This window comes from Ovis canadensis, chromosome 18 (assembly GCF_042477335.2).
Source record: "Ovis canadensis isolate MfBH-ARS-UI-01 breed Bighorn chromosome 18, ARS-UI_OviCan_v2, whole genome shotgun sequence".
Lineage (NCBI taxonomy): Eukaryota > Metazoa > Chordata > Mammalia > Artiodactyla > Bovidae > Ovis > Ovis canadensis.
This window is the reverse complement of record NC_091262.1, coordinates 38,361,989-38,389,311: the sequence shown is the minus strand read 5'-3', so window position 1 is coordinate 38,389,311 and position 27,323 is coordinate 38,361,989. Positions and strand designations below refer to the sequence as shown.

The window sequence follows — 27,323 nt, the reverse complement described above, 5'->3', positions numbered from 1 at the left end:
GCCATTTTGGATAGTATAAGTAGCAAATATAACTTTTACTTTTTCAGCAGCACATTAAAGCAGCCAGCAAGAGATGCGTTCAGATCATGGTGCCTTATTATGCAGCTGATCTCTCAGCAGACACAGATGGCACGTCTCTTTACATGTGTGTTCTGCCTTTCCTTGTACAATTCATTGTTAACATTCTGATTTTCTATTAATGTTTTGTGAACTTCCTGAATATGTGACAAAGTATGTACAGTCTACTTTTGAACTATTTCTTATCACAGTATTATTTATTGCTTTCCTTCAATAAAGGACTGAAGCAAAATTCCCACTGCCAATAAAGAGTGCTGAGGGTAAGCTGTACTCTCAATGAGAACAGACCAGAGCTGGTAATGGGAGCCCGTGTCATCACACGGACATTCTGTTAAGAGAAACGGATGGATACAATGGCAAGGCTAGAAGGTGGAAGTATAGGTGTCCCCAAAGACCTGGTATTCATGTCCTTGGCTCCGGAGACAAGGGACTCCATCACTTCAGCACCTGCGGGGACAGGGCCCCTCTGCTGCTGAGGCATGGGCAGCAGGCCGAGGGTGGGAACAAAGTGCAGGTGTCGAGGCTCACCGTGGATCCCAGGGCGGGGAGGCCGAGGGCAACCCTGACGTGGACCCGAAAGATGCACTAGGGAGTGTACGTGTGCACACTTGTGTGTGGGAGCTTTTCATGTTATTTTAGTCAACAGTCTTTATTATTCATATATCCATAGAAACAAGAATGTAGCAGGGGGAGGTGGGAGGGAGATTCAAGAGGGAGGGGACACACGTACACCTATGGCTAATTCATGTTGCTGTCCGGCAGAAATCAAACCGATATTGCACAGCAATTATGCTTCAGAAAAAAAGAACATAGCAAGGTGGTCAGGAAGTATGAAACAAAGATTTCTCATAGAGATTTATAATCACAACTCTGTGTACATCTGGGAGCAGGCTGCCCACCACCATCAGACCTTCCCACCAGCATCAGACGCTTAACCCCCAGCATCAGACCCTAGTCCAGCATCAGGACCTCCCCCAGGATCAGACCCTAGTCCAGCGTCAGATGTTCTGCCCCCAGCATCAGGGCCCTCCCCCAGCATCAGGGCCCTCCCCCAGCATCAGGCCCTCCCCCAGCATCAGGCCCTAGTCCAGCATCAGGCCCTAGTCCAGCATCAGGCCTTAGTCCAGCATCAGGCCCTCCCCCAGCATCAGGCCCTCCCCCAGCATCAGGCCCTAGTCCAGCATCAGGCCCTAGTCCAGTATCAGGCCTTAGTCCAGCATCAGGCCCTCCTCCAGCATCAGGCCCTCCCCCAGCATCAGGCCCTAGTCCAGCATCAGGCCTTAGTCCAGCATCAGACCCTCCTCCAGCATCAGGCGTGGCAGCCCCACTTGTCTGACGCTCCTGAGCACACTTAGGCAGCCCCAGAGCAACAGGACAATAGTTCTTGCAGGATGTGCATCTTTAGGAATCACCTGCGGAGCAGCAGCAGCTGGGGTCTGTTTCAGGCCAAGGAGAGGCAAAGAAGAGGCACTTGTGCCAGAGGCAGCGGTGGGTGTGGGCACGTTCCCCAGCTCTGCTGCCTCCCGGAGGGGGCTTTGCTCTCCTGCTCTTCTCACATGCTCACTCCAGGGCCCCAGGGCTGTGTCCTTCCAGATTCACGGTCTCCTTGATATCTCAAGCCCAAGTCCTGAGTTGCGTCCCAGTCCGGGCTGGCAGAGGGCTGGGAACACCCAAGCTCAAGGGCTGAAAGGATCCCAGGGGGACAGCCGGGCCCCAGCGGGTGGCAGAGCAGGCGATGAGGGTGGCCGCCCACAGAGAGCCCCACAGCAGCACTGGAAGGAGAGCAGGGATGCCTTAGCTCACTTGGGGACGTTGCCTGGCCTCAGCACTCAGATGTCACCCCCAGCAGCTCTGGGGACACAGGAAGCCGGTGAGTGACACCACACCACTCAGGCCGTGTGGGTGGGCACTGCTGACCATGGCCTCGGTTTTTGTTCCGGTTCCAACTGTCCCTCCAAGGGCTGGCGGGCTCCTCCTCCGAATGGCACAGATATTTTCTTTGTGGGTGAACACATCCCAGCTTGTTTCTGTTGGCACTGTTGTTGCTCTTCGTGTGTTTTCCTCTTTTCATCCTGTGCTTGCTGCTCTTCTAGTTTAACTTAGGAGCAGCCCCCTTATTTTCTGCATTTCCTAGTTGTCAGCGTTCCCTGGGGCTTTCCAGGTGGCGCTAGCGGTAAACATCCTGCCTGCCACTGCAAGAGATAACGAGAGATGTGGGTTCGATCCCTGGGCTGAGAAGATGCCCTGGAGAAGGGCATGGCAACCCACTCCAGTATTCTTGCCTGGAGAATCCCATGGACAGAGGAGCTACTGGGCTTCAGTCCCTGGGGTCACAAAGAGTCAGACACGACTGAAGCAGTTTAGCACACACGCAGGTTTTAGTTCAGTCACTCAGTTGTGTCCAGCTCTTTGCTGCTCCGTGGACTGCAGCACTCCAGGCTTTGCTGTAAGTCACTGTCTCCTGGAGTTTGCTCAAACTCATGTCCATCGAATCAGTGATGCCATAGAACCATCTCATTCCTGCTGCATCCACCAGAGAGGTGGCTGGGGCTCGGCAAAGTGCATGGTCCCACTGCATGGATGTGAACCGGCCCTCACCACTGCCTCACCGCGGGACCATCACGGTCTCCTCCCCTGTAAATCGGGAGGTGGCAGCACCTGCTTGGTAAGGGGCACACACAGCATCTGGTATACAATCAATGCACCATCCATCTCAGTGTTGTATTTACTAACAAGAGGGATAGCACTGAATAATCTGCTCCTTTTTCTCTCTTCTCCCTTCACTGTGCTCCAGACCACATTGTTTTACTCACCCTGTAAATCCCACACCCAGCAAAAAGAAGACACTCAACAAATATCTGGCTGAAGAGGCAGGAACATACCCTGTCCTTAAGGAGATGAAGCCGAGAGAGACGGGGGCCTGATGATAACACTGTGTGATGAGGAGACCCCAGGAGGACCTGCGTGGCTGTGGGCTGGGGTGGGGGGCATGGGCAGAACCCCTCATGAGCTCCTGGGGATGGGGAAAGTGGCAGGAAGGAGGGGATGCTGTTCCTTGTGGGGTGCCCACAGATCGTACCTCACTCCTCTCTGATGAGCACTTAGGCCGTTTCCAAACACTTGTCACTGTTCTGGAGGAAACAGTCATTGCCCGGCTCCTACTCAATCCGTTTCGTAGAATACGTTTCTCATCGGAGTAAGCATCTGCTTTACTCATTCCACGCTCCGTTCATCCACCCATCCAGCCAGCCCTCTGTTCATCCACCTGTCCACCCATCCACTCATCAACTGATCTGATCATCTCGGACCCTAGAGAAGACAGACGCCTCCTCCACTCCTCCCAGAAGGACACCTAGCGTGAGTGACAGGAGCCTCATGGGGACAGCGGGGGAGACACAGAAGGGACATACACGCAGACCCTCCTCCCTCTGAACGGTGAAGCACCCACCTGGTCCTAACGCCTCCTTGCTGGTGTGTCCAGGCCGGCCCTTTTCCTTCTTGCCAAACCAATGACCGATGGATGACTTGATGCCCTTCTTCTTTGGGGCTTTCTGGCTGCTGTTGCTGTTGCTGGGGTTGCCCCTGGGACCGTCCTGAGAGCCTGTCGCACTTCAGGGAGAGAAAATGACCTTTAACAGGCACCCTTGTGCAAACACACACCCCTTCATAAGACCTACTGATAGAACCAGCCACCCAGCAACACCCACGCCTCAACCTCGCAGCAGACAGTGGAGTCTCCTTCACCACCCACACTCCACACGAGCAATGCAGGCTTCCGGCCACAACCAATGGCCCAGGAAGCTGAGATTCTCTGACTGGAGCCCTCCCCCAAGGAGGGAGGTCTTCACTCCAGAAGAGCTGGTGCAGAGGGCGCCCAGACCCTCCCTCAGGGTCTCTGCTGGGCAGGTGACGACGCTCCCAGAGAAGGCGAGCTCCCCAGTTCTGGGCAGTTCCCCCCGCCTCCTGCAGGGTGACCGTCCTCGGCCGTGGCAGGAGAGTGATGGTCACTGTGCAGGGCTGCTGGTCAGGTGACCACATGTGCCCTCCATCGAGTGCTGCCTGGCTCACGACGGGAGCTCAGCAGGTGGGGGTCTGAATGAGAACAGTGTCAGTCACAGGAGGGGACAGACAGTCTCCTGAGAGGAGACCCCTGAGGAAGAGGGAGGGACCCTCAAGAGCAAAGCCGAGAGGCATGGAGCCGTAACCATCAGGAACTCGCCCCAGGCCTGGCAGACCTCTAGCAAGAGCTGGAAGAGACCTCCCACAGGAGTCAACACGTAGAGACAGATGTTTTCTAAAATCACTGAGGTCACTGAGCTCTTCTCCCCCAGCACCTGAAGTTCACCACTAAACACAGGCACCGAATCCAGTGGGATTCCTTTACAACCCTCCTTGCAACTCTTTCAAGACAAGAGCCACAGGGCTCCTGAAACTGACGACGAGGCGAGCAGGCGCCTTACTTGTGGGCGTCCCTGATGTCCTCATCGCTGGCTGTGCGCAGTGAGCCCGTGAGCCGGTCCAGATGAAAGGACCGCAGCGAGGCGGAGGTCGAGGTTTCACATTTGATGGTGTCATCTTCTACCTCTTCCTGTATAGCTGGCAGCTGAGGGAGTGAGGTAAGTGTAAAATTGGCTAACAATAGACTGTGTCGAAAAAGGCAATCACACAGGCTTTATGTTATAACCAGAAACTTACTTGAAAATATATTAGCTATGCTATCCGCCAAATACAAAAAAAAGCCTTGTTCCAACTTAATGCCATCTTAAAGGACTGTTTGTTCAAGAGAAGCGGGGCCGTGGAGCAGCGAGAGCACCCCACTGAGTGCAGAGACCCCGGACGGGAGCCTCCCTGCAGCCGGGCTCTGCACTCCCTGAAATCCAGCGAACAGATGGCCCTGCCAGGCAGGACAGCAGAGCCACGCCAGCACCGAGAACCCTGCATCGCATGAACTGCCCTGATGAAAGGACTGTGCTCATCGCCAGATGCTGCTCGGAGGCACCACTAGCAAGAGTAAGAAACCTCTCAGCAAAGCCGTCCAGACCTTTCTATTTGAAGGAGAAAAGGAAACAGCTTGTACCACTACCCAAGATCATTTGTAGTGATGATGCAGGTTACTGAACCCATGACAACAAGTCAAACACAGAAAAGGTACCTAAGCCCTCCATGCGAACACCATGTGTCTGGCTTGTATTTCTCAGTAACATACAGACTGGGGGCTACACACTGAAGTGCTTACACCCAGTTGGAGTGTCATTTGCTCCCGGTGGTTTACATGAAGCTCTCCTAGGTCTTCACTAAGAAATAATCTTGTATCAACCTAGAAGGGGTGGGGTGGGGAGGGAGATGGGAGGGAGGTTCAAAAGGGAAGGGATGTATGTGTACCTATGGATGGTTCATGTTGAGGTTTGACAGAAAAGAACAAAATTCTGTAAAGCAATTATCCTTCCATTAAAAAATAAACTAATTAAAAAAAAGAAAATGATGATCTCGCCTGGACTCCCAGCTCTTCCGCTAGTCCTGGGTCTGAAGATAGGAAAGACACTGGTGGCAACAGTGTGGGGAACAGATGAACCCCTCGGGGTCCAGACAGGTCTCACTTATACATTTGGGTGTGTGGTTAAGCAGGGGAGCTTTGAGGAAACATGCATGGCAAGTATTTTTATAAACAATGAGTGTGTTGTTTTAATCAACTAACCAGTCCTTTTTTAATGGGATTCTGTAAAGAACACTGGTCCCGTGCAGCCCCACAGGAGCTTGGTGACAACAAAGTGACTTAGTGCAAAATACAGCTGAACTCATTTAACAGCAGCTGGATAAGCTGGGCACCCTCCCCTGACCTCTACCAAGAAACCTCAGACAACAGAAGGCTACAAAGGCTAGAAATTATCCACATGGAACTGAACGGGTATCAATCTCAAATTCAAGTTACAATAAGCACTTATAAAAATCAGAAAACAACAAAGAACAGAGCAGGGAAGTGACACACCTGGGTTGACTGTGGACTCAGTGGAGACAAACACCTGCCTTAGAGTCAGGGACCATGGCCAGCCCCTTCCCCCGGGCCTCCTCCTAAGGAAGGCTCTGGGTCCGCAGCCTGGCCGCCCTCCCCCAGGATGGGAGCCGCCCCACTGGTGCCCACGTGACTAGGATGGGCAGTGCCGTGTCCTCACTTACCAGGAGGGCAAAGCAGGCCACAGAGCGGGTGAGCGGCACACCCAGGGCACCAACCCCAGGGTGATGGCGCTGCTCTGCTGTGCCCAGCAGAAGGGCTCCTGGACACTGAGCTGCCTGAACTGGAGCACGGCTGCCCGAGTCCTGCAGGAAGGCCCCAGGAGTGCTCCATCAGCGGGCTGGGAGTGGGAGAGGGACAAGGAAGGCCAGCCCTCAGGGCACTGGACTCCAACAACAGGGGCTCAACCAAGTGACCAAACGGGAGAGGCAGCGAGCTCCCTCCTGATGCTCCCTCCATCAGGGATGCCGTGATGGACACGAGAACCTCTGGAGCAAAGCGGGCTGGACGGCACCACAGGAAGTGTCCCGGCTCTGATCTGACCAGTCCGAACCACACTGCTGGGTGTGGGAGCCTGGGCACGGTGCTCGGCCTCTCTAAGCCTCAGTGTCCCTGTCTGCTGAATGGGGATAACAGCAGCCTGGACCTCACCTGGCGTCTGCGGGATTAGATGACAGACTCGGAAAGCACTCGACACGGTGCCTGGCACACAAAGTCTCCTGCACACTGCTACCCACTGTCATTAAATTGGCTTCCCCCAAATCTAACTTCTATGGCTCTGATTCAGTCATTTGTTTAAAAAAAAACTCTAAGCGGAAATTCCACGGTGGTCAAGACGTTAGGACTTGGCACTTTCACTGCCAGGACACTGGTCTGATCCCTGGTTGGGGAATTAAGATCCCATAAGCTGTGCACCATGGCCAAAAAAATAAGTAAAGGAAAATTTTAAAATAGTAAATAATACTGTGTCTATTATAAATAAGCATGAGATGATTAGAAGGCAGACAAATGGGAGACCGGCAAACTGTTACAATTGTCCCAACAAATGACCTATTTCCAACAGAACCCTCAGCACCCAGTGGTGGGTGAGTTTCATTACTTCCATTAAAATGTCAATTATTCACCAGTACATAACCACACAGTGTTCATTCATGTAAAATGATAAGGACTCTCTAATACTTCACAGAGAAACAGAGGCATGCTAAATTACTAAATAGTTCACCTTTCGACGATGCTTCCTTAAATCACTAGGCTGATAGACGCATGCAAAGAAAGGAGAGAAACCAGATTTCTTGCGATTTTGAAGCTAAAAATTCAAGACTCAGTACAGACAAACACAGTATAGCAAAAATGATGGCAAACATATAAGTGAGATGAACATTTAGAGAACATGTAACTGGAAACAGAACATTTCTTTTGACCACAGAAATTAGATAAGCTATTCAAGATTTACTAGAGAAACACTATAAATTATTACTCAGGAAGATACAATTCTATTACAACATCATGATCTATTAAAGCACAGCATTCTGTACAATAAAGGCCCTTAACAGTTGTCTATTCTCAGCCAAACTTCTCTATAAGTTAGTTTCTCTTCATAGAAAACATGTTATACTTTAAAATAGTAATTTAACTGATGAGGAAGTTACCATAATACCTATTTAAACACTGAACAAATCAAACCATCTATTGGACATTAACACAAAATTCTTACCTAGAATTTGATTTAAAAGTTCTCAAAATAAATGTATTAAAGCAGGTTCCCTGTGAAAATATGTAAGAAAGAAAGCTAGCATAATAGCAGGTGCAGTCTTTATATTTTATTAACCATAGAAGATGCTTTTTAAAGAGTCTAGCAGAGACATTAACTGTGCAAAAGGTGATGAGATTTATAGTCTTAAAAACAAGCACCAACACAGAAAGGATTTTGTGTCAAAAGTCCATTAATTCTACACTGAAGAAGATCATTTCTTTAGGTAAGGATAATCTCATTTATGAATGACACATGATATGCGGTTTAGGATCCATCAGCATTACGCTTGTAACTGCATAGTGCTATGCTAATTCAAACTTACTGCTATGGGGGAAAACACCATTTGATGAGACATGAAGACAAAGCACAAACCCAACTAAGGGGACACCGGCTGTGGACCACAGCACTGCTATGACCAGAGCAGGTGGGAGGACGGGGAAGGGGAGATGGATGGGTTAGCCGCAGCCTCGGGGGCGAGGCGGGGCAGTGGTGGGAAGCTGGGGTCTGGATTGACAACCACTGAGCAGACAACAGGATGAGCCAGGAAATCAAAACCACTGATGAAAGCAGACACACCGTCAGAGAACTCCAACAGCAGGACAAAATATACAGAACTGTTCTTTTACAAATACTCGGAAAGAAATCAATCGTGAAACTACACAGAAATCGTCACAGAATTTTAAATATCAACTAATTAGCCAACGAAGCAAATTATAAAAAGTGTCTCCAAAGACCACAAAATGGACTAGTTACCACTTCACATGCCGCTAAATGATTCACAGTTAATTTAATTATATGCCGACTAACAATGCAGCTAACATGAAACGGGTGGTAACCAAAAAAAAAGTGAAAATACAAGCGCAGTTACAAAGCAGAGTGTTGTAAACATGAGTTCATGGGGTAAACAGCAATGCACTCGCAAAACCTAAGCTAAACATGGAAGAAAGCTGGAACATATGCTTTAGAGCCGCACACTCTCTCACCAAAAGCCCTAGGTCGTCATCCCGTTTTCAGACTCGGAAGAGTGAGGAAGCCAGACTTCTTCACTGGGGCCGTGGGGCACCGGGCTTTTAACCTGGTTTCACACACAGAGCTGGCCTCACCGCGCGGCCAGGCCCATCAGCAAGCAGACCAGTTGAGATTCCTAAGCCAGGGGTCCAAATATCAAGACTCATTTGTCGCTGTGTGATTATGGAATGATTTCGCTCAGTCGCGTCCGACTCTTTGCGGCCCCAATGGACAGTGGCCTACCAGGCTTCGCGGTCCATGGGATTTTCCAGGCAAGAATACTGGAGTGGGCTGCCATTTCCTTCTCCAGGGGATCTTCCCAACCCAGGGATCGAACCCGGGTCTCCAGCATTGCACACAGACGCTTTACCGTCTGAGGCACTAGGGAAGCCCGATTCATGACTAGGCAGTTTTAAAAATCTTAGACCTCTGAGCGAGCAAATGTACCTGATTTTCTTCTGGGTAAAAAGAGAAAAAACAAACAAACAAAAGAAAACCAGTGTGCTCGGGGAGGGACGCGGCAGGGAGGAGGCAGACACACACCAGAGTCATGAAGCCCAGCTTGTCTTCTTCTGGCTCAGGGCTGGGCTGCCTCCTTTCGGGCATGGAGCGCCCTCTGCTGGGCGGGAAGGAGCCGGCATGCGAGGAGGCGGGATCCAGGTTGAGGGAGTTGGAGGATTCAAAGCGCCGAAGGTTGCTGAAGCTCCCACTGCCCACCCTGCTCTCAATCCCCTCCGCCCGCTGATCCGTGTTCTCCTTGTCTTTTTGGATGAACCTAAAACAGAATAAAATCATCACCTGCCTTTGTCAGCAGAGGAACATGTCTGGACAGCAAATGTGGGCTTGCATTCTGTGTCACGATTAGCAAATTCCAGGAAGAGTTGCTCAATTAACATCTCAGCAAAAAGGTTCAGCTTTCCCTCTTTGGAATATTCTCAAACTTAGAATCACTTATCATTGAGTCTTACAAAGTGGCCCCTCATCATTCACGTTTGATTTGACTTACTGACTCTAACATTCTGATGGGGCCTGGGTGGTGACTCTCCCTGTGAGGAGATACCTGAAGCTGACCACCTTTACCTTCCCTGCTCTCAGGGCAGAGATGCACGTGAGTGCCTCAGAGCTTTTCCACTGGGAATCCGGAACTCCGTATAACCAAAACAGCCATTCACGAGCAAGCTGGAGTTTCTACACACGTCTCCAGACCAGATGAAGTGCTGAGTTGCACGTTTCATTCTGTTTTCAGCTTGTGTATGTGCAAACGCATCACTTGATGAAGTTCTCCACCAGCTTTGTGTGAGTTTCTGGATTCAGGTCAATGTGCTGCATTGACCTAGAATTCACAGTTACTGCTCTTCTCCCCTAATGTGTCATGGATGATTTTATATACAGATTCAATGCATGATTATGCAAATAAAATGATTTTCCAATTAAAATACAAGATCCTTACAGGTAGTAAACTCTCCAGTTTCACTTCTACTTATACATCTTGAAAGTTTTTCACTGTTGACAAGTTGATGGACAGAATTTACCATTTACATCAAGTCAACTTGTTGCATAAGGAAAAATCATTTTTACCTGACAACTTGCTCTAAAAATAAAACTATTAATACAGAAGTGTTCCAAATTTCCTACAGGGATGAGGAAAGACGATCTTTCTGAGATTGTCTGTGCTCAAACACGGCCCACAAAGTAGTCTGTCTCGGCGTCAAAAGTACAGGCGGCACCATCTGCGTTTGCTGGTTGTGCCATTCACCCCGGCCTTTTCCCCGAGCCCCTCGCACTCAACCCGCAGGAACGGGCACCTCGCCGGGGGTGACGGGATGAGAACAATCTGAGCAGCAGCTCTGCCAGGTCCTGTGCAGGGTCACCGGCCTGGGGCCACTCTGAACGTGGACTCGGGACAGGAGGCACAGCTGTGCGGGTGTGGCACCAGGCAGGCCTCGGGGCCCCAGCCACCCGGCTGCACCCAGACCCAGAGCCCCCTGCTCACCACGAGGCGGGCCTTTGGGTTCTATCCTGTTTTGTAAACTATTCTAACTGCCAAGACTGGGTCTAAAGAAAACATTTTAAATATACTGATGAGATGAGAAAAATTCAAACACATGTCCTTGGATCACTGTCTTACAACAAGCCAATCTTCACAATGTATTAAGTTAAAAAGGAAAATGCAGATCTGAGTGGGAATTTGCCAAGCCCAGAACCCCAGCTTTTCTGTTCCAGGTGGCTTTTCACCAGAACGTAGAAGGCTCCGAGGGACACACGAGGGCAATCCCTCAGTGCTAGAGGGTGCACGGGCCACAAGGGGACACCGCCTCGGCACCTCATTCACCTTGGGGCCCAGAGCTGAGGGGGGGACACCCCACAATGCCCCCCCACAGAGTGCTGACACCACACTGTGGACAGAATGCCCCGGCTGACTGAGCTCTATAATCAAGGGCAATCTCAGAACTGAAAATTCTCGAAGCAGACCTGAAGTCAGTTTTCTCACTATGGCACACTCAGACTTCTCTAAGCAGAAGACAGCTCCTCAGAGAAGCCGAGCCTCCGGGGAGCTGGGCTCAGGCGCACCCACCAGATCTCTTCGTTGATCCTGTCCAGCTGCTCCTGAATCCTCATGGCCAGAGTCTTGGCTACAGCCGGCCCGCTGGGCGACAGCAGAGCGGGCGCGCTGAAGAGGGTGTCCCGGTCTCCCTCGCCATCTGACACGCCCTTGTCACTCTCGAACAGCTGGCCAAGGTTGGCCAGCACGCTGGCTTGCTGCTCGAGCGTCCGGTCCTGATCTTTCAGGGGCTGCACCTGGGCACAAGAGGACCAAGTCTCGTCAGCAACATTCTGGGCACCTCAAGTCTATCAGGAACTGAACACAATTTTACATGGAAGCCCTGACTTTGGACAAATGGGCCATGCTTATGAGACACTGCCATCTCTTAAGTGAGCAGTACTGAAGAAACGGGCAGGAGGAGAATCCAGTTCCTAGATGGCCTGGTGACATTGAGGTCTCAGCGTGGATGGAAGGCAATCCTATGAGGTTATCCACAAGGGTGCGCTGATGGAGTCAGAGACAGAAACCGAAAATTACAAAATATATCCTTGCTTCCATCAGCCAGGCTGAAGGACAATTAGAAAATAAAACCCTTCAGCTCCGCAGCCGCTGGGTCCACCCCACCGGTCATCACTGGTACTAGTTCGCCGAGGATTCCTCGCGGGTTCCCAGCCCTCTGTTTTCCAGGCTGGTCTGAACACGCACAGACAGGAGTGAGCAGGGCAGCCAGGGGACGGGAGAGCCAGCCTCCCGTGGCTCTCCTCTCAGGGCACAGGCCCTCGGGCTGTTCTGGGGATGGCCCCTCACACCGCAAGGGCGCCTCTGTCATCTGAGACGCATGCAAGAGTGCCTGCTGGGCCCCGTGCCGCCCTCCCGCTCTCACACCTCACACCCTTCTCTCCGCAAATCTCCCCCCTGCCCCACTCTCACCCAGGTCCTGCCTTGTTTTCCCAGACATGACCTCAAAGCAACGGAGGGGCAGCCTCGAGCTGCTGGCTTGCCGGCTCCCTGTCCCCCGCGGCCAGTACCTTCGCTTTCTGTCTTTGTCACGACCCCTCCCCAGGGCTGGGCCTCCCCTTTCCTGGCTCTAGGACCACCTGCCATCATTCCTGCTCCGCTCTGGTGAACTAGCTGCCTATGGGTTCACCCCCATCAGCCCGATCAGCACATCCTCTCCATTCCCTCGCCTTAAAATCGCACATTTTTGAACTTTTTCATTCTGAGAAATTGTACTTTAAGTGTTCCATAGCAAATAGAAACACTCAGAACAATACTAACCCTTATAAACCATAATAAGAAGTTACATCTCAGGTGTAGAAAAGCTTCTGGAGGAAACATGGCAAGCCATTGACGACAACGAAGTCTATGGAGAGAAGCTGGACTTGGGCTCGGGGTTCGGGTGGTGGGGGACAGGACTCATTCTATTGCCCTCGCTCCTCTCATTGCTTTAGACTGTCTCAATGGACCTCACATGCATTCCTGGGCATTCCTCACATTCATTCCTCTACACCCCACTTCACTTCCTCACGGGGTAAAACAGGTCAAACGGGCCAAGTTTCCGAGTCACTCGACTCAACCTGGCAGCTCTGTGCTGTCGGCCACGGCAGTCACTCACCTTGTGCAGCCACTGAGGATGTGACGCAGGCCGGTGCAAAGCTCGATGTGGAAATCACACAGATTTCAAGACTCGCAGTGAAAAAAGTGAAACGGGCACACTCGCAGCCCGCTCATTTTTAGGAAATTTTAGATTGTGTATGTGGTTCCTATTATCTTTCTGACGGACAGCACTGTCCACGTGAAAGGCTCATGCTTTGTCTCAGCTTTCAGGTGAACCCAGAAAGGACTACTTAGAATTCTGAACCACACACAACGGCCACACACTCTAAATCCACCTATAATGCAAATCACATTCAATGTTCAAAACCAAAAACGCTATACACGTTACAGCAGTGGACTAGCCATAAGGAAAATGTAACTCCACTTCCGCTAAGCATCTGCAATAACTGTGACAATGAACTCAGCTCAGTTCAGCTCTTAACACATTTCTAAAGGATTTAGAGATTGAAGGACCTTGTCGTTTTGCATTTCTTCTAAATGCTTTTTTGCATTTTCAACTTCCCATAGGAGAGAATTCTGAAAAAGATACATACAGTGCTTTAGAGTCAATTCTTAACAGACGTTGCTTGGACTGCCGGATGGCTACTCTCCTGTCTGAAAGCATAAAGCACCTTGGGATGAGGGGCGGACCTCGCGCCCAGAGTGAAGTGTCGGCACGAAGCCGGATGACAACTGTTAACACTAACTTGTACACAGAAAAACTCCTCCTTCCCCGACTGATCTTCTAGATCCAAGGAGGCCAGGTCCCTGGGGTAAGTGAAACTGCTTTATACTTGCTTTCAGCTTTTGCAGTTCAGTGGTCACTCAGGAAACTGGCGCAGGTTTCACATGTAAAATTCAAACCTGAGATAAAACTATCCCCACCCTCAGGGCCAGCCCACAGGTCAGGGTGAAGTGAGCTCTCTAGTGAGGTATGGGTATCATCTTGGGTTTTGTGGGGGAAAAATGTGCCGCAGAACTTGTAGTGACCGTGGGTCTCTCTCAGACAAGCGTCGCCCAAGTGCCGACCTCGGCGAAGGTTCTGGGCCTCGTCTTTAGGGCACTGGTGCAGCTGGGACAGGTTTTCCCTGAACCTCCACCAGACTGTTGCCCACTGAGCTGCTCTGATAGAGGTTCTCAGACATTTTCCAAAGCAAATAAAAAGAGAGATGGCTGGAGTTGGAACATGAGAATGCTTGCTTTTACTTGCTTCCATCTTTTCTATCACATTATATAAAAGATCCTGAACTAAACTTATTGATTTGGCTGCATCGGGCCTTAGCTGCATCATGCGGGATTCCTTTGATGTGATTGCCGCGTGGCATGTGGAATCGTAGCTCACCAACCAGGGATCGAACCTGCGTCCCTGACCTTGCAAGGCAGGCTCCCAGCCACTGGACTGCCAGCAAAGCCCCAGAAATAAACTTCTAAGAAAGAAACGAAGGGGTGAGGGTGGACCTAGAAGAATGTTCTAGCACAGCGGCTGGTAACATCAGGGCCACTGGTGATGCCGCCTCACTGATGCTTTCTGGAAGGGTTGCGGGCACACATCTATGTCTGTTCCTTTACACACTGCCTGTGGATGCTGTCACGCTTATTGACTAGCATGAAATGCTGCTACTCTAACCAGTAAAGACATTCACTCTGGGGCCGTCTATGGGAGTTTTCAAACTCCTGTCCTGGAGATTTTCCCCCCACACAGACCGGGCCGAGCCAGGCCAGGCCACATGCGCCTCTTGTAAAGGGGCCGTGAAGCTGGCTCACCTTATCCTCCAGAGCAGCCATTCTCTCCTTCAGATGAAGCTGAAGCCTCTCATCTGAAACAGACAGAAGCTTATCCACGGTATCTGATGAGTGTTCGTTGTGTTCTTCATTCATTTTTTCTCTTTGCTTTGCCTAAAACAGGAAAAACGAAAACTCATAAACTTCAAGAGCAAGTATAGTCGTTCTTTTAAAAGCACCAGGGAGCCGCGACGTGAGCGGCCTGTGCCCTGGTTCCCGAGGCGGTCCCCTCCCACGGCCACCTCTGGTGGGCTCTTGAGCATCCCCAGAGCAGACGGGCGGGTGCAGAGGGAGGCAGGGACTTCACTGGTCAAAGGTCACTCCCAACACTTCTCTTTGGCAGAGCACCTGGGGGACCTCAGTGTCACCAGCCATTTCCTGTCGAAGCGGCTCGAGGAGCAAGCAGATTTACACTCAGAAACAAGTACACTTGAAAGGGGATCGGCTTACACACACGTCGGTGGAGGCATTTCCCAGTATATAAAAGAAGCTTGATTCTGGAGTAAGGGTGTAACATGAATTCAATTTATAAAGCAAAAAGTGAGAAAATTCATTTTGGAAAAAAAGCCAGTGGAGATAGACTTTCACATATTTTTCTTTACATGAAACATCACTTGAATTCTTTGTAATGATTGCTCTTGTTCAGTCCCTCAGTCATGTCTGACTCTTTGTGACCCCATGGACTATAGCACGCCAAGCTTCCCTGTCCTTCACTATCTCCCAGAAGTTGCTCAAACTCACGTCCTTCGAGTCAGTGATGACATCCAGCCATCTCGTCCTCTGTTGCACCTTCTCCTCCTGTCTTCAATCTTTCCCAGCATCAGGGTCTTTTCCAGTGAATCAGTTCTTCGCATCAGGTGGCCAAAGTATTGAAGCTTCAGCCTCAGCATCAGTCCCTCCAATGAATAGTCAGGACTGATTTCCCTTAGGACTCATTGGTTTGATCTCCTTGCAGTCCAGTGGACTCTCAAGAGTCTTCTCCAACACCTCAGTTCAAAAGCATCCATTCTTTGGTGCTCAGCCTTCTTTACGGTCCAACTCTCACATCCATACAAGACTACTGGAAAACCCATAGCTTTAACTAAGTGTTCCTTTGATGGAAAAGTAATATCTCTGCTTTTTAATATGCTGTCTAGGTTGGTCATAGCTTTTCTTCCAATGATAATTCATATTCAGTTCAGTTCAGTTGCTCAGTCATGTTTGACTGTAGGACCCCATGGACTGCAGCGTGCCAGGCTTCCCTGCCCATCACCAGCTCCCAGAACTGCCATCCAACCATCTCATCCTCTGTCATCCATGCTCTTCTTGCCTTCAATCTTTTCCAACATCAGGGTCTTTTCCAATATGAAAATTCATATTAAAAAGCTGAAAATAAATGCCTCAAGCAATTTTTAAATGTAATAACAAAGTTGGAAAGTCTGTGATTTATAAAATGAGCATCAATTTCATGGTTTAAAAAGCTGTTTTAGGACCTACTGTATAAAAAAAATGGAGAGAAGACAAAAGAATGCTATATTTGAGATTGGCCCTGTGTTAGAAATTGCTGAGGCCAATTGATTGGTCATGAGCATTTATTACACTCTTCCGTCCACTTTTGTGCATGTTTGAAATATTCCATCATAAAAAATTAAAAAACAGGTTGCTGCTGCTGCTGCTAAGTCGCTTCAGTCATGTCCGACTCTGTGCGACCCCACAGATGGCAGCCCACCAGGCTCCGCCATCCCTGGGATTCTCCAGGCAAGAACACTGGAGTGGGTTGCCATTTCCTTCTCCAATGCATGAAAGTGAAAAGCGAAAGTGAAGTCACTCAGCAGTGTCCGACTCTTGGCGTCCCCATGGACTGCAGCCCACCAGGCTCCTCTGTCCATGGGATTTGCCGGGCAAGAGTACTGGAGTGGGTTGACAGGTCATTTTCTGGTAAATATTTTCTGTTAAAACAGAGTCTTCTCCAGCAACACAATTCAAAAGCATCAGTTCTTCAGTGTTCAGCCTTCTTTATGGTCCAACTCTCACATCCATTCGTGACTACTGGAAAAACGATAGCTTTGACTATATGGACCTTTGTCGGCAAAGCAATGTCTCTACTTTTCAATATGCTGTCTAGGTTTGTTGTAGCTTTCCAAGGAGCAAGCATTTTTTAATCTCATGGCTGCAGCCACCGTCTGCAGTGATTTTTGAGCCCAAGGAAATAAAACCTGTCACAGCTTTCCCAATAAGGCTTCGGCATTCAAATCTTTTTAAAGCAAAATGAAAGTTTACTTTGAATTGGCTTAGTCATGAACAGCATCCCAATCTCAACAGCCTCTGAGCAGCAGTTCTGAAAGTAAGGAAGTGCACCCCGATCAGGAGACATTGAGCTCTCTGCTTAAGCAGAGAGGGAGCCTCACCGAGGTCTCATGATGGGAGTCAGAACTACAGTCCCCTGGGAGCCCACAGAGGCTCTGCAGTCCAAGCACAAGAACACAGCTACGGTGGGGACAGTACTGACCCCTGAGGCTGGACCTGGGATCCCCACTCCATTTCCTGGATGGTCGGTACCGCTGTGTGGCCAGCCCTTCCGGGAAACCTCTCTCAGGGCTCTCTAATGCGAGCCTCCACCATCGCCCTTTCCTGGCGCGCCTTCTGTCGCAGCGCAACTTCCATTCTCCTCCTGTCTAGGAGCAGCCATCCTACACACACACCCCACGTCTGGACCGGCAGTTTGGCATGTGGGACTCCAGCGCCACGTCCGAGGCAAGCACCTCCACACCTGGGCACCATGCCCTCCGTTTCACGGGCCTCGGGCTGGCTCGCTCAGGTTTGAGGGCCACTCGTAAGGTCCAACTGTATGCTGAGCAGCTCCCCGGCCTGGCTGGTCAGAGCAACAAGCGTCCTCCTTGAACGTGGGGACCCCCTGGCCACCTGCCCACCACCTACGAGAGACCACATCTGGCCCTGCTCCCGAGGTTGGGTCCCTGAGGCAGCAGACAGGGCCACACATGCACACTGGATGGCAGAGACAGGAGCGGCAGAGAAAGGCAGCGCCGGCCCTGTCCAGCCGCGTCTCCTGCCCACACGCCCCTCTCCTCCATGCTGCTGGGTCTCTCTCCTGCCTGTCGGCCAAGAACAGCGTCAGCTCCACTCGCAGCGACCCTGTCCAGATGGCACGCGGGCTGTGACCCCAGGGGCGGCAAGGGGGCCATGCTCTGTGCAGACCACTGGCCCCGGGTTCGCGGGGGGCACACCCGCACGCCTGCTCACGCAGCCAGCGCAGCTTCGTGTGTGACACGTGGGTGACGGAGGGTGCTGGTGACCGGCTCGTGAGAGGAGAGGTGCTCCCCTGGCCCCAGGCCCCCTCCTCAGACTGCCTGGGGCGAGCCAGCGCGGGCAGCAGGCAGTGGCAAGCACGGGACACACGAGGGCACACGTTCTTCCTTCCTAAGCTGGGAGGTCAGTTCCAACAGTTTCGCCTCCTTAGTGGCAGAGCTTCCGGAAGACAAAAGTTCAGACTACAAGGCCGACCGGGGACAGACAGCAAAGATGCCAGGGGAGAGAAGAAACCAGCCCTTGAGGGGAAGATCACAGGCAGAAGGGCGCCGCCGGGCGGCTGTTAGTGACCCTGCTCGGGGAGGGTTTGAGAGCACAGGACACCACCGGCCTCTGGAAACAGGCGGCCTCTCAGGTGATCCCTGAGCTCCAGGGAATGCTCCCACAGCCAGGCCAGCACAGGCCCGGCCCGCCTCTCCATGCCCAGCCAGTGGCCACCAGCAGTGCAAGACAACACCTTTCCCACCAGAAGGATGGGGTGGCTGGCTGTGGGCACCTTCTCCCCAGCAGCGCCAAGTCTCCTAGACTCGGCCTCTCACCCCTGGGCTCCTGGGGACTGCAAGCTGGGAGAGGGGCCCTGGGTCTGCACCATGCCCCGCTGTGACTTATACAACAATGTATGAATAAAGACTGAAAACTGTGTTCATGACAGAGCTATTTTGGCCGTCTCTTAACGAGAATGGGATCTTTCTCGTTCTTTATCCTGCTAGGCTTTGAGTTGCTGACTGAACTCTGAGCAGCAGTGACTCGGAGCTGAAGCATCCTGGGGACACACAGAGCACAGGACAAAACTGCAGGGAAGTTAACGCAGGGATGACACGGGAGCGGGGACTGTCTGACACTCAGGGAGCGCTCCCATCGCAGACGGGCAGCACGACCCCGGTGTCTGCGCTCCTTTGTGGACTGAGCAGCACGGGGAGGGGCACCGTGGGACAGCAAGGGAACAGGCCCTCCCCGCGCCCGCCCCCCGGGAACCAAGAGCAGCACCTCGGAGAGCACAGCCACCCGCGGAGTCAGCTCAGCCACCACTTCTGTCAGCATCTGCTGCAGCTTCTGCTCTGCCAGCTCCAGGCACTCCTGCAGCTGTCGGTCTTTATCCTCCTTCTACAAAGGGAGAGCAGAACATCAAAACAGGCCAAGCGGTGTAGCCTCTGCCATTGTTAGTAAGCTGAGACAAAACCTAAACGCGTGTGTCTACAGGATTAGTTCTGTTTCGGAAGCCGCGTCACGGTAATTTTTCTCTCAGTGTTCCTGGGCTTGGTCTCAGTGGGCAGAACACCTCTTGCCAGAGTATTTGGTCTTCCTAAACGTCTCCAAAGAAGTCTTTAAAAAAAAAAAGTTCTTATATATTAAAGAAGATCAGGTTTCTGTAGAAGCTTATTCATTCTTATTGACAAGTTAAGGGTCAGTACTGACCCTTCTTAAAACATCACCAGAATCATCATTTGAAGGGAACCCTACCGACCGCTGACCGCCATGGGCTTGTAAGCCAAAATATGGCTTTCATCTCCTCTGAAATACAGACCTGATCAGAGTGTGCCTGGGGAAATGCCAGTCAACTAATATTTGTAAATGCATGATTATTCTTTTAACAGATCTTCTTACACGGAAAACTTTCAGTGTAGAACATTTAGACAGATTCTTTTGTGAAAAAGAAAAAAAAATGAAATGATCTATACACTCGGGTTCCTGAGAGGTTAGCATTTATTTCTAAGCAGCTTTCTTATTTTTTCTGTGTGTGTATTACTCTATGTACATACATAAACAATAAGATGTGCTTTAAAACCCTCAGAAAACAACAGCATATGGTACGTAGTATTTTCTGATCTGCCTTTTACAGCCATTATTTTGTATATCGCAATGCTCTTAATTAGCATTCCACATCATACATTTCAATGGCTTTCTAGTATTTTATTTTTGTAGTGGGGCCAATGATACACTTTGTCACACACCAGACTGACTCACTTTGTTTTGGAGAAGCCAGATTTGGTTTTCCTGATTAAGTCCTGATTCTGTGAGACCACACAGGAACAGGAGCAAGTAAAGCTCACCAAACCACAGGAAGTACAAACCCTAATCAGACTGGAGCTCTAATCCTGCCTGTTGTCACAGTGACCCCAGTTCCCAACAGGCAGCCAGCTGCTGTGAAGTTCCCTGCTGCTCTCTGCTCTTTCAGTAAAAATGCTAACAAGCCAACAGATTCAAGTCAAGTAAAACAAGAGTCAGGAGTGGAATTCCACAAAATGGTTAACCCAAACCCAAATAATTCAAACCTCGAAGTTGCAGTCACCCTCAAGTTTTAAAAAATGTATTTCCTTTCAGTACAGCTGATTTATCATGATGTACATCCACACTTTTGAACGCAGTGTTTTAGAGTCATAAGAACTTTACACTGGGACTTGATTTCCAACATGGGAGTCACATGAAAAGGTCTTTACCTTCCTTCCTCAGTATTCACTACTACAGAAGTCAGACTCAGTTCAGGAAAAGCCATTACCTGTCGATGCATAGAATCCTTATTTGCGATTTCATTTTCAAGTTTATCATGGAGGTTGTGCACAGAGATGGCTTTGCACTGTGCAGCGAGGTAGCGTTTCTCAAGTGTAGTGATTCTCTTCTCCATGTCCTCCTTCTGGGCCATAGCCTACACCAGGCATTGCAGAGGAGAAAAGGTAAGTCATTATCATAGAATATTCTGATACACTTAAGAGTAAAAAAGCGGGACTAAATCCTAAGTTTCAAATCAAACATAAAATTAGCGTCCTCAAAATTTAAGTCCTAGACATGGCAGTTTTCTGAGATGTGAGCAAAAACGCGCCTACCTCAAATGTCGCATTTGCCGTGATGGCACCCATCTGTCTTAACGTCTGTCTGGCCACTCAATTTACCAAGCTTCTTTTCTACATCAGAAACCCAACCAGCAAACAAAAAGTACACTAAACTACTCTGTCATTGCAAGAATTCCAGGAGGGAAGGTATCTGGCATGAAATGAGGATCTCTGTCTCCACACTATACAGGCGGGCTTGACCCAGAACAGGGAGGGACCTTCAACAGATCCTACAGGCAGCTCTGAGGCTCATTTCCTCAGGTAAAAGTTGAAAAAATCTCATGCAATTTCCTCAAAATTAAATAAGAATATTAATGAGTAGAAACAGAAGTCGAAGTGTTACACAACTGGGAGCAGCCTTCTCAAGCCTAGTTCTTCTCAAGCAGTTACACCCCATGTAGGAAACGCTCAAACCAGGAGCAGAGCTTGCTGCCGATGCCACTCCTGTCCGCCGGCTCAAAATCCATGCCAGGTCCCTCTGTGCTCACTAAGTAACCGATGTTGTCCTAACATTAAAAGTGAAAGGTCTTAAAAATGCTTTTTCCAGAATTCTCTGTGTATTAATCTCTGCCACCTAATCTCCTCCTGTTGCCAAAGAGTAGTGTGAACACGTTATACAAACATGTGCAAGTATTTCTGTTTTCAGTTCTCACACCGAGCTACTAAACAAGTACACCTGCTGTACCACATGTTGGAGGGGTGCACTCTGAGAGGGTCTCACGGGGGAGGGGTGGGGCAGGGTGGGCGCTGTCTGTCTGCGCAGAGAGGAGAGGCGAGGCTTAGAGGAGGAGGCCTGAGCCCCCTGCTCTCTTCTGTTTTTCACAGTGACCGTTAGGGAGCTTCTCATAAATCACGACACCCGCAGACATGTCTGCCAGAAACATCCTGATTCTGCATGGTTACACAGCACGGGCCTGAGGATCTGAGGGTGAGCAAACACCACTCGACTTGTCTGACCACTGGTATCACTGTCACACATCCTTTCAAGGAGCGGAACCTCAGAAAACTAGAGAAGATGGCCAGGCAAGCTGCCTCAGCAGAGCCCACACAGCATGTTCCCATCTCTTCGGGAGAGAGGGCTCCACAGATGTTCAGACTCATCTGAGTGAATCAGAAGGAAATTTCAGCATCATTGGGAATATATTCAGCAGGCAGGTAGGGGGATGAACTGGGATACTGGGGTTGACAGATATACACTACTGATACTATGCATCAAGTCAACAACGAGTAAGGACCTACTGAACAGCACAGGGAACTCTACTCAGTGCTCTGTGGTGAAGTTAACGGGTAGGAAACCTAAAAAACAGGGATATTTGTGTGTGTGTGTGTGTGTGTGTGTGTGTATATTGGTTCACATTGCTGTACAGCAGAAATTGACACAGCAGTGTAAATCAACTCCAATAAATGAATGAGTGGATGAATGAATTTTTAAAAAAGGAACACACTAGGCCCCCTAGAACTTGTGGAAATGAGGAGTCCACACCCAGGGTGCAGCACAGCGCTAGGACTGCCCTCATGTTGGTCCACTGCCAACGGACCGCCTGGACCAGGCCTCTTCTACCCCAGAGACCTCGACGCAGAGGCGGGAAGGCAGCCAGTGGCGGTCTCGCCAGTGCTCTGCTCTTGCTCACGCAGCCATGCCAAGCCTGAGATCACGGGGAGAACAAGGGACCCACATTCCGCCTCAGGACAACAGACACGTCCACTGTCACTCACTTCACGGACGTCCTGCTGTAATTTCACGTTTGCTTCCTTGGACTTGAGGAGGTCCTTCCTGGCCGTGTCCAGGTCCTTCTCCAGCTCTGTTACGTGGGCAGAGAGGGCTGCCAGGCGGTCCCTCATCTCTCTCTGCTCCCGTGACTTCTTCTCGATGATATCCTGGAGCTCGATCACCTGAGCCAGGTCTTCGTCGCGGGTTCTCTAAGGGGGAAAAGAAACCTTAGACAGCCTTGTTTCGGGAGGGAGGGAACGCAGCACTTCCGGGAAATCGGTGAAGTCAAAACTGCCTTCTGCGCTCTGGAGCTCACATGACCCTCACGGCCACTCAGACCTACATGATGCATTGGTGAAAGGTCTCAACAGCCCCACACAGACTGGATAGTAAGATGAGAACCAGACAGAGAGTGAAACCGAGGACATGCCTTTCCATTGGCGCTTGGCATGTTTTCTTGTTTATTATTTACATCAAGCACCCTGTCCATTAGTATCTTTTTCAGGTTATTCTTCTCTTTAAGAATCATCAGTGAAAACCAAAAAATTGCATCAGAATAAAGAAATAAGTAAAGACAGCAAAACTCCATTTGGAAAAACTCAACTCAAAACTGAAAATACAGCATAAAAAGAAAATACATGGTGATGCTATCCATCCCGAATAGAACCAGGTGATTCGAGTCAGAATTTGTCTCCTCCTGGACAAAGGTGTGCTTAAGAGATTCTGCAGCTCTGAGCCACATGTCTAGTTTACTAGTCATTAAAATAACCCAGGTGGGCTGGTCCTCAATCAGAAAGATAAAGAACATCTGATGTCCACCACGACAGCCTTCATCCTTTCTTAAAATGAAAGGATACAAATGACAAACCTTTGGACTGCAAGGAGATCCAACCAGTCTATTCTGAAGGAGATCAGCCCTGGGATTTCTTTGGAAGGGATGATGCTAAAGCTGAAACTCCAGTACTCTGGCCACCTCATGAGAAGAGTTGACTCACTGGAAAAGACTGATGCTGGGAGGGATTGGGGGCAGGAGGAGAAGGGGACGACCGAGGATGAGATGGCTGGATGGCATCACCAACGTGATGGACATGACTTTGAGTGAACTCCGGGAGATGGTGATGCACAGGGAGGCCTGGGGTGCTGCGATTCATGGGGTTGGGAAGAGTCGGACACGACTGAGTGACTGAACTGAACTGAACTGAACTAACTGAAATTACACGATGAATGATCCAACTTACCTTGTTATGCGTGGCACCTAATTCTTCTAACAAACTACACCTTTCAAGTGCTCCTCTTGTGTTGATGTGTGTATATACGTGAGTGCACTTCTTAGTGTAAGCTGCTGCTGCTGCTGCTAAGTCGCTCCAGTTGTGTCCGACTCTGTGGGACCCCATAGATGGCAGCCCACCAGGCTTCCCTGTCCCTGGGATTCTCCAGGCAAGAACACTGGAGTGGGTTGCCATTTCCTTCTCCAGTGCATGAAAGGGAAAAGTGAAAGTGAAGTCCCTCAGCAGCGTCCGACTCTTCGCGACCCCACAGATGGCAGCCTACCAGGCTCCTCCACCCATGGGATTTTCCAGGCAGGAGTACTGGAGTGGGTTGCCATTGTATAGTCACTCTAATACGTGGCTACTATAATGGAATACATTTAATGTATCTCATTGATCTTAACATCAAAAAAATCTGCTTATTAACAGCTTTAAATTCTAAGTTTGAGAGGAAAAAAAATGTTATCCTATCCTAAAATAATTCTATGACTTAGTTTTTAATTGCAAATTGATATACAGAATACAATAAATCTTGAGACATTTATACCAACTAATACTTTTTAACTGGCAGCTTCCCAGGTGGACCAGTGGTAAAGAATCCACCTGCCAATGCAAGAGGGCAGGTTGGATCCTTGGGTCGGGAAGATCCCCTGGAGTAGATGATGGCCACCCACTCCAGTATTCTTGCCTGGGAAGTCCCAGGAAAAGAGGAGCATGGTGGGCTACAGTCCACAGGGTCACAAAGACTCGGACATGACTGAGCATGTATGCAGGCAACACTTTTTAACCATATAAAACTCTGACTTCTTACAGAAAAAAAGTATTTACAAGAATTCAAGAAGCTCAAAAGTCAACTAGTTACATAAATACATGCATCATCCACCTAACAAGGCTGCAAGTGTACAAATCCAGGATGGCCGGGTGGCTGGTACCTTCTTGTCCAGGGCCTTGTGGTGCTCAAAGAGTGACTTCAGCAATTTGAGCACCTCCAGCTCGTTGGTCATGCCGTCTGGGGACTGCGCCTGCCACTTGCCCGCCGTCGTCTGGAGGGATGGTATATACTGGGAAACCCGCCACTCCAGGTGCTCCATCAGCAGCTGCAGGGCAGGGCCAAAGGAGCACTGTCAACCTCATGCTTGAATTCAGGGCCGATAACCCCTCTCAGCCTCATGCTACAGCCGGAAACATGCTAAGGCAAGTCGGAATCCCGCCAGTTCAGTCTAAAGTTAGAGTGGACTTCCCCAGTGGCCCAGAAGTTAAGACTCCACACTTCTGCAGGGGTCATGGGTTTTAATCCCTGGTCAGGGAACTAAGACCCCATACAAACTTAGCATGGACAAATTGTAGGTTAAGAGAACTCCCCCGTCAAATGTACTAAAATTATAGTAGCTCTCATCATAAATTTGAAGCAAAGTATGAGAACTCCAAACTGATCCACCCTGGTCTGCTCAGTGGGAAGATGTGAAAAATGACTTGAAAACCAGATAGAGTTTAAAGACAGCAACAAGGAGCCCAGCGGTGACCCCCGCGGGGCAAATGTCAACACGTGAGAATTCCCCTACTGACCATAATGTTATTCCGCTCTGCGTTCAGCAGAGCTATTTCTTCTTCTCTTGCAAGAAGCTGTTCCCGGCATATATTGAGTTCTTCCGTAGATGTTGCCAACTCCTAGAAAACAGTGAAATGAGTAAGTAACTAAATGCAAACACAAATTAAAAGAGCGAGACTCTGAAGACTGACCCTGTCAAGTCTCTCCAGGCTCCACGCAAAGGGTCTCCCTGCCCCTCCAGAGAAGAGGGGGTCCACTGACCCCAAGACCACACAGACCACCACAACTCAGACCGGCCTTCAGCCTCCACCTCGACCTGGCAGGCACGCGGCAGGGGAGAACCCGGAATCCAAGCCTGCCTTCTCAAGACCCAGGGAAGTCTGAAAAACTTCCCTAAACATGAACCTAACAACAAAGTGGATAAAGAGATTCTTAAACGACACACAGACAAATAACCTAGAACTGCTGGGAAGAGTGAGGAAGAAAGGTAACATCTACAAGGCTATCAGGCTTTGGAGTGTTCCTCTAGGAAAAAGGCTGATGGCACACAAAGGCCATCTGTTAGCCTGACTCTACTGAAGTCACCCAGTCTTTCAGTAAATTGGAGAAAATGTTAAATTCATGTTTTATGTATTTTGTCACAATTTTCATGCACGCGGTGCCATCCACGTGGTGAACTTGCTCAAAGTGAACCACATGGAGTCTTTCATTCTTCTAGTTTTCTTTACACAAATAAAAATATCCCAGGCTACATATCCCCTACTACATACTGAGTATTCAGCACCTAGAACGCTGCCCAACACTTGTTAAGAGGCATGTAGTAGACATGTGAAGCTATGAGGGTGTATGTTATACACATAAGCAGTAGGTACCCGTCATTAAGATACTGGACACACCGTTCTGTGCTTTGTAAGATGGGAGAGGCTAAGGGGCTTAGCCTTTCTGCTTCAAGGACTGACTCTAGAGCTCAATCCACATGCCCCAGTGACTCCTCCAGACAGTGTTTCCCTTCTTGTGGGGCCCCCGCCCGTCCTCCACTCAGCCCCTGCACAACCACTTACAAGGTCAACCTGCTGGGGTCCATCTTGCCCAGAAGGCCAAAACGCCCTGGCCGGCAGGGCCCACAACCATGCTAACAAAATGAAACACAACTCCAACGCTTTGCCGGGTGAAGGCCAATCCGACGGGCCCAGCCCCCGGCTGCTCTCACCTCAGGCCGCTCTGCTTCCAGGACTTGGGCCGAGGCCGAGTTCTTCCTTGTCTTGGCCTTTGCCTTGGGGATGCAGCACTGGAAAAGTGCCCATAGGCGGGCCCTCCTGCGACCCATCCTCGCGGATGGGGGCAGCCCCCCACTCAGGGGCAACTGCTGTTTCACTGTTAGATACCTCAGCACCCGAGCTATCACCACCGATCTCACACTACGACCACAACTATTCACACTACGACCACCGCTCTCACACACACCACTCTCACACACCACTCTCACACACTACTCTCACACGACGCTCTCACACACCACTCTCAGACACACTGCTCTCACACTAGGACCACCACTCTCACACCACGAACATCAGCACTGCTGTCTCTAGAAGAAATGGCACGAAGGCTCTGCCTCCAGCACATCTCCCGGGAGCCTGGCACCTGGAACCCACTCAGTCACAAGGGGCTCCGTGGTAACAGGGGGGCTGGGCTCAGGCCCACCATCAAGGGTGCAGAGAGGGGGGAGGGGCTGCCAAAAAGACGACAGATGAGTGTGGGGTGCAGGAGAAGGAAGGCTCTGCCCACAGCTCAGGCCCACCATCAGACTTGACCCTGCAAGGATACTGGTTCACAGTCGAACCAAATAGTAGAAACTGCTTCAGAAACCACCACCACAGGGAATGAGCACG

General features: G+C 50.1%; 1 protein-coding gene across 1 annotated transcript; it reads right to left on the bottom strand.

Annotated features, from left to right (window-relative positions):
- Positions 1-706: 706 nt before the first annotated feature.
- Positions 707-26,761, bottom strand: LOC138423762 (liprin-alpha-1-like). The gene is made up of 13 exons (XM_069560052.1): positions 26,645-26,761; positions 25,452-25,553; positions 24,818-24,982; positions 22,623-22,826; positions 20,576-20,722; positions 19,066-19,182; positions 14,755-14,886; positions 11,425-11,648; positions 9,393-9,624; positions 7,311-7,340; positions 4,539-4,681; positions 3,527-3,687; positions 707-2,270 (listed from the first exon to the last, which is right to left on the bottom strand). The coding sequence occupies exons 1-13, from the start codon at positions 26,759-26,761 to the stop codon at positions 2,209-2,211; spliced, it is 1,836 nt and encodes a 611-aa protein (XP_069416153.1). The 3' UTR covers positions 707-2,208.
- Between the last annotated feature and the right edge of the window lie 562 nt (positions 26,762-27,323).